General features: G+C 48.9%; 1 protein-coding gene across 1 annotated transcript; it reads right to left on the minus strand.

Annotated features, from left to right (window-relative positions):
• Positions 1–1,397: 1,397 nt before the first annotated feature.
• On the minus strand, positions 1,398–6,870 carry LOC143015722 (sodium/hydrogen exchanger 2-like). Its single transcript, XM_076169779.1, has 13 exons — positions 6,274–6,870; positions 5,827–6,152; positions 5,564–5,701; positions 4,592–4,842; positions 4,266–4,483; positions 3,985–4,184; positions 3,784–3,873; positions 3,640–3,710; positions 3,380–3,547; positions 3,063–3,168; positions 2,860–2,976; positions 2,229–2,322; positions 1,398–2,142 (listed from the first exon to the last, which is right to left on the minus strand). Exons 1-13 carry the CDS (start codon positions 6,518–6,520, stop codon positions 1,715–1,717), a joined length of 2,454 nt encoding a protein of 817 aa, XP_076025894.1. The 5' UTR covers positions 6,521–6,870; the 3' UTR covers positions 1,398–1,714.
• Positions 6,871–7,500: the final 630 nt, after the last annotated feature.

Below are 7,500 nucleotides of genomic sequence, written 5' to 3' on the forward strand. Positions count from 1 at the left end.
GCTCTCACTAACAGCTCTGCCCCCTTCTGAGTCCAAATCTAATCTGAGAATATGATTCACTCCTGAAAACAACAACACATGGAGCATTTATGCATTATGGCATAAATTAATGAAGTTTAAGAGCAATATGTTCCAAATGTTCACAGATATTCAGAAGTGTTGCATGTAAGCATGTGTGTGTGTGTGTGTGTGTGTGTGTGAGGAATAATAATCACTGCTGTTATCTCCACTTCTCTTTGTGCCCATGTAGCATGCATATTGAAATTGAAGCCTGGAAACGTGGGAATCTCTCAGTGTGTGTGTGTGTGTGTGTGTGTGTGTGTGTGTGTGTGTGTGTGTGGAGAGGCTCCTCTGCTGATGGGATGACTTCAGACACATTAGACTCAGACACTAATTAAAGGATAATTGCTCAGGAAGAGGAGCCGAGGGACTCGTTTAAGGCAGCAGCAGCATTGAGCTGCAGAACTTCAACTGAAAGTGACGGCGGGAGAGGGAGAGTGCAGGTTTGCTCAGAGGCACTCTGAGGGAGGCAGAGTTGAACTCATCATCATCATCCATTATCAGCCCGTTCTCTACTGCACAGGAACGGGGACAATAAAAGGAGCGCAGCTAAACGAAGTGTTAAATAAATAAAAGCAGATTAGATTTGTGTTTAAGTTCTCTCCTGATACGTCCCACTCATCATAATAAAGCTCATTTATGCATTTATCATCAGGATATTCTCTCTCTGCACTGCTGAGATGTCCTGTAAGTAATATTCCTGCTGGTCTCAGTGGACTTTCATTAGAGCAACAGTCCCTCTCTGTCCGGCGTCCCTCTGTCCGGCATCCCTCTGTCCGGCGTCCCTCTGTCCGGCATCCCTCTGTCTGGTGTCCCTCTGTCTGGCAGCTGCGGTCGTCTCTCTTTAGGAGACGACTTGGTTAAATGACTTTGTGTGGGACGAGAGTGACCGACAGGAGGCGGACAGACAGGCAGGCAGACAGACAGACAGACAGACAGGCAGGCAGGCAGGCAGGCAGGCAGGCAGGCAGGCAGACAGGCAGGCACATGGCAGAGCGGTGAGTGCTCTGGCTCATCAGCTCTGCAGGTTAATTGGACCCCGGTGTCCTCTGCTTGGTTTCAAATGAGTCTGAGCTTTTATGGGAAAGACAGCGGTGTAACATCACAGATAACATCTATCTATCCTAACTATCTATCTATCTATCTATCTATCTATCTATCTATCTATCTAACTATCTATCTATCTATCTATCTATCTATCTATCTATCTATCTATCTATCTATCTATCTATGTCTGTGTGTGGTGCAGTACTTACATTTGACCAATAGATGGCGGTGTAACACTCTATAATTTAATTTGTTTGTCGCTGATTTGCAGTTTAATAACACATGACGTCACAGATAAATCGATCATATTGAGAATAACAGAACGTGTGGAGGGAAAATGAGAGTTTGGAGGAAAAGTGTGTTTACTTTTTTATTTGAAGTTAAATCAGTTTATCTGTAGATAAAATATATAAAATAAAGATACAGCTTACAAACGGCAGGAGGAAGAGGAGGAGGAAGAGGAGGAGGTAGGTGACATAAACTTTAATAAAAATCTAACTCTTCCTCATCTTTATATAGATGACACTAACACACACACACACACACACACACACACACACACTCTCACACACACACACACACACACACACACACACACACACACACTCTATGATGATCTCCCTGAGCCCCCCTCTGCAGAGTCTCTAAGCAGTGGGTTTCCTGTGCCGTCACCTCCGGGCTCCTGGTCCTCGGGTGCCCAACCTGTGGGTGGGGGCAGCAGGGGAGGACGCACCGCCTCATCAGACCCGTGTGCGTCTACTTCTTCTTCTTCTTCTTCATCTACCCAATCTGAATGGCGCCGCCTCGGCCTGGGAGCCGGTCCTCTCAGACTGGAACCTCGCAGACTCCCCCGGCCCCTCTCGTCCAGCACGTCTACCCCGGGAGAGGCTGAGCGCGGGCGGGCAGCGGCGGCGGCAGACTTCTCTCCCGGACCCACCGACTCCCTGATGGTGTTGAGCCTCCTCGTAGGGACCAGGGAGCGAGATGAGGAGCGAGGGGAGGCGCCGTGCAGATGGTCCGCCTCACTGCTGGCACCTGGAACAAAGCACGGGTCGATAGTTCACATAGTTTGGCTTCAGTTTGATTCATTTATTCATTTTGATGAAGCAATTAAATCTCACCGTGACTTCTCCTCCTGAGGGGGAAGGCCGCCTCCACACTGTCCCCGGGCTGCAGGGAGTAGTACCTCTGAGAGCGGGGGACATACTGGGCAGACTGGAGACACACAGGACACACAGGGGGGCACACAGGGGGGCACAGGGGGGCACACAGGGGGGCACACAGGGGGGAACACAGGGGAGTAGACAGGGGGGCACACAGGGTCACATAAAGGGGTTCAGAGTGGTCAAAGAAGGGAAGCAGGCAGAGCGTAGAGCACACAGCCACATGTCGCCTCCAGGGACAAAGACCAACCACCAAAACACTCAACAGACTGTGAAATAAAAAGTTTAAATCTGAGTTTTTAAACTTTCTTAGGTTCACCCAGAGACTTAAAGCTGCCTGCTCAGGACCTTTAGAAATAATTAGTGTGTGTGTGTGTGTGTGTGTGTGTGTGTGTGTGTGTGTGTGTGTGCCGTGCCGTGACGTGCGTGTGTGTGTGTGTGTGTGTGTGTGTGTGTGTGTGTGTGTTATGGAGCAATTTTTGTTTTTTGGAGTGTTTTCATATCACTGTCTCCTCTTAATATAACTTTTAAATGTTAAACACGATGTTACAAGAATACATTTTCTCCATCTTTCTCTTCATCGTCTCACCGGTTCACGGAAGCTTTCGCCGCGGAGGCTGCGTCTGATGCTGGGGTGGCGGCGGATCAGGATCTCCCTGGCTCGAGTGTCGTCGGGCAGCTTGTACTTGCTGGTGTACGCCATCGTCTAGGCGACAGCAAGAAAAATGCGTGGTGAGGCAACTGAATGTGACGGCTGAACTTCTTCCTGCAGTGTGGTGATGTAATGCTTACCCGCTGTCTGATCTTGTACATGTTCTTGGACAGGATGTCGTGCATCTTCCTCACATCCGCTGCCAGGAACTTCTTCTTGGGTCTGGATGCTTCCTTCATCTCATCGCTGGAAGGTAAGACAACAACATTACTTATAATCAGATGGGAAACAGCCTCCAACACCTTAGAATTGGATTCAAATGGATCCAATGGGTGAATGTCCAAAGAAACTTTACATCTAATGGATCCACCCAGAACTCTAATCATAATCAGTTGTTGCCTAGCTTAAGCGTCTCGTCCCTAATGATCCCTCTAACACACTAAACCAAAGGTCGTACGTGAGAGAGATGAGGGACGGCGCGGCGCTGAGGTCTCCCATGGGCGTGTCCAGCAGCTCAATGGCGTTCTGCAGCTCCAGCCTCTTGTACAGCGCCACGATGCTGGACTCCGCCCTGTTGTCCCTCAGCAGGATCCGCCTCAAAACACGGTCGTTGAACTTTTTAAACCTGTGTAAGAAGGAAGAACACGCGTCGTGTCAACACGCGTGTCCTGGACGCAGAACCACCGAGTGCAGGACATGAAGAGAAATTAAACCTACTTGTCTTTCCAGTAGAAATGACTCCATTGTCCACACAGGTCCTCAATGCCACACACGACGTGCTCCATCATCTGGACAGAATAGAGACACAGACATGAGGTGGACTGGTGTGTGTGTGGGCTCATACACACATGTTCTACTCACCCTGGTGTGAACCTCATCATTGATATTGTTCAGCTTTTTGTTGGTCCTTCTTATGTTGATGTACTCCACTATGGGCCGGATGCTGATGCCCTGGAAACAAGATAGACAAGGAAGAAAGAGACAGGATGTGAGTCTGAATCTGTCTAGAGGTGTTGGACTACTACGCGGTCTCTCTCTCGCTCGCTCTCTCTCTGGACCCACCTGGATCAAAACAGTGAAGATGATGACGGCGATGGACGCGGTGACGAACAGGTTCTTCCTGGGGTAGTTCTCAGGTAGGGTGAAGACCAGGGCGAAGCAGACGGCGCCCCGCAGGCCCCCGTAGGCCAGGCCGAACTGATCCTTGAAGTTAAACTGGATGGTGCGGAACGGGTTGATGATCTGCGTCAGCAGCAGGATGCCTGAGAGAGGAGGAGGAAGAGGAGGAGGCTCAGCTGGGAAGCTCTGTGTTGATCAGATGAACGTGGATGTTTGGTTCTCACCCATCCCTCTCCAGATGAAGGCGAACAGCAGAGTAAACAGGATGTAGGCCCAGTTGGCCTCGTGGTCACTTGTTATGGTGATGACGCCCAAGAAGAAGAAGATGAGAGTTTCGGAGATGGTGGCCAGCACCTTGACGACGTGACGAATGGTGGTGCAGGATCGCTGCGACACGTTGGCCTCCACGTAGTACTTCATGGTGATGGCACACACAATGATGCTGTGGGGGAGGGGGGGGGGGTCAAAGAGGTCAGCGGGAGGATGGACCGGACTGGACTGACCAGACTGACCGGACTGACTGAACCCTAAACGTGTCGATTCCACTCACGCCGTGACGCTGGAGATGGCGAACAGCTCGGCCACCAGGTACGCCAGGTAGCTGTACATGAAGACGAACAGAGGCTCAATCTCGCGGACGTTGTGTGTGAATCGAGTGGTGAAGGCCGCCGCCAGGCCAAACAGGACGCCGAACAGGACACCTCCCACGCCCACCACGAAGAACCTGGCCACGCCAAGGAACACGTCAGGGGATTCCACGGCGGGCATGTCGGCCAGGAAGGTGAACATGTTGTAGAGCACCTTGACAGGAAGTGGTGACAGGAAGTCCAATCAGACAGAGAGAGTGTGTGACCCTTTGTGATACGGGGCATGTTGTGGAACACACTCGCTGCATTCTTTCCTTACACACACACACACACACACACACACACAGTAAGTCCTCCAGCGCTTAACACACTTGTGGGTGGGGGCAGCAGGGGAGGACGCAACCTGTTTTCTCATCTCAACGAACAGGTTTGACGAGTCAGACAATTCCCAGCATCAGATCAACTGTGGTGGGATCTGTGTGTGTGTGTGTGTGTGTGTGTGTGTGTGTGTGTGTGTGTGTGTGTGTGTGTGTGTGTGTGTCTGTCTACAGGAGTAAACCTTTATATAACCTTTAGATGTGTTCAGACACAGATTGTAGCGCCTATATAGCAACGTTTCTGTCCATCACATGAACACTGCAGTGGATCTGCACTGGAGGGAAACGGCTGCCAGTGGGTGTGAAGTCAAAAATCTCAAGTGAAACTCTTGCTTGTGTTGTGCCGCCTCCTTTAAACGCCGGAGAACCAGATAAACTAGACCAAGAGGGAACTCACACACACACACACACTAATGAACAGGAAGCTGATATTGGGCATAAATCAGGATCAGGGGAAACATGTCATTAGATGTTTGATCTTTGTCTGTAAATGACTGTGCTAGGTGATGTAGTGGTGCTTGCCTGTGAGTGTGTGAATGCGTCTCACAGTCTACTCACCACGGTGACGGCATCGTTAAAGAGCCCCTCTCCAAATATCACGATGTACGTCTGCTCGTTGACGCCGATGTCCTCAAACACATTCAGCACCGCCACCGGGTCCACAGCCGAGATGATGGAGGCAAACAGCAAGTTATCCTGCACACACACACACACACACACACACACACACACACACACACACACACACACACACACATCAGTTGCCTCTCCCTTCGTTTATGTGGACCCTGAGCTGCACCGCCATCAGCCTGCTCACTGACCTGCAGGTCGATATCTTGAACTCCAAACACCTCAAACTGGCAGATGGCAAAGAGAGAGAGCCCGATGCCGATACTGTTCCACAGCGTTCCCACCACGGCGTACCACAGCACCGTGCCCACGTTCTCAAAGAACGGCCGCGTGGGCATGAAGTATCCGTTATCCAGGATGATGGGCGGGAGCATATAGAGGAAGAAGACGTTGGAGCTGAGGACCGCAGGGGGCTCCTCTTGAACTGAGTGCATGATGCCGCCAACGATGAGGCCGATGGCGATCAGGAGGCAGGACTCTGGGATCCAGATGGTGATTTTGTGGTAAATGTGGAAGCCTGTGGAAGAGGAGAGAAGACACATTCAGAATTGTCCCATGTCCCACATCACTACCACAACACACACACACACACACACACACACATACACACACACACACACACACACATTTTAACGTACCAATTTTGGCAAAGGAGGCCAGCAGTACCCACAACGTGAACTCAAAGGGGACCTGGATCCGAGGATAATCCATAGTAAACACAGGAAGGTGAGTCTTCTCCTCTTCTGGGAAGGCCTGAGGTTGATCATGGAAAGGTTTGACAGGAGATTTGGTCGTGGTTGGAGGACTTGACTGCTCAATCTCGCATTTCCCTCCAACGCAGCAGAGCGAGAGGAGCAGAAACGCACAAACTGCTGCTCTCTCCATCCTGCCTTCAGACAAAATCAAGGCCCTTGTGTCTGCGTGTCCTTATGGAGCTCAGGTATTTACAATTTCAATCAGCAAAAAGTCACAAATTCATTGATAAAAGTCCTGTGTTCGATTTCAATGGACCGTGGCAGTAACAATGCAAACCAAAAACATTAAAACTGTTTACAATGGACCTGCACTTCTGATGAACGCCCAGAAAACTGATACTTAGCATCATACAAAATCCAATCCATGTCTGAAGCAATAATCCATCCAAGGTTTGTTCGATTAGAGAAAAGTAAAAGAGGGTTTCTTCTAAGACGTCTTTACAGGCTCCAGTCTGAGGTGCAGCAAGTTGCTGAACCTGCTCGTCACCTCGCCTGGCCTACTGGGAGGAGCCCAGCCGAACTCGCCGCCTGTAGCTTCAGGCAAAGCAACAAAACAAAGTCTAAGTGAATGTGTAGCAGGGACACTTTTGGGGGAGATCGGGTTTTCCTTCATTTAAACTTTTCAATCACACAAAATTTGGTAAAGCTGGAAACTTAAATCACTGCCTGTATTAAAATCAGCACTTACAAAATATTTCCACTAGATGGCAGTAAAGTAGCATTTTTCCTTGGGCTATGCGCGATGATGGTTGAATTCATGTTTTTAAAATGTACCTTTTGTGATATTTCTAAATAGAACTTTTAACTCAACATCCGTAAACTTGATTTCACCTGGAATGAACAATGAAGACACAATTTACAATTATTTCCAAGATTATTTTATTATTCCTATTATTTCTACAACGATGGCAACAACAACAACAACAATAATAATAATGATAATAATAATAATAATAATAATTATTATTATAATAAATAACTTGATCATAACTTGCGTTTTACTGATGAACTCCTTTTCATTCTCACCTGGAAATAAAAGTTACAAAAAATATATTTCAAGCTACAAGTGTCCGAGATGTGAATGAGCGCGCGCGTACGTGATGACGTATC

This window comes from Genypterus blacodes, unplaced genomic scaffold (assembly GCF_046128005.1).
Source record: "Genypterus blacodes isolate CSIRO-AG114 ecotype Tasmania unplaced genomic scaffold, CSIRO-AGI_Gbla_v1 ptg000213l_1, whole genome shotgun sequence".
NCBI classification, from domain to species: domain Eukaryota; kingdom Metazoa; phylum Chordata; class Actinopteri; order Ophidiiformes; family Ophidiidae; genus Genypterus; species Genypterus blacodes.

Coding starts and splice junctions, on each gene's coding strand:
- LOC143015722 (XM_076169779.1), bottom strand. CDS start 6,520: ATGGAGAGAGCAGCAGTTTGTGCGTTTCTGCTCCTCTCGCTCTGCTGC. Junction 4,843..5,563: donor TTAACGATGCCGTCACCGTG/GTGAGTAGACTG, acceptor CTTCCTGTCAAG/GTGCTCTACAACATGTTCAC. Junction 2,143..2,228: donor CCTCAGGAGGAGAAGTCACG/GTGAGATTTAAT, acceptor GCTTTGTTCCAG/GTGCCAGCAGTGAGGCGGAC.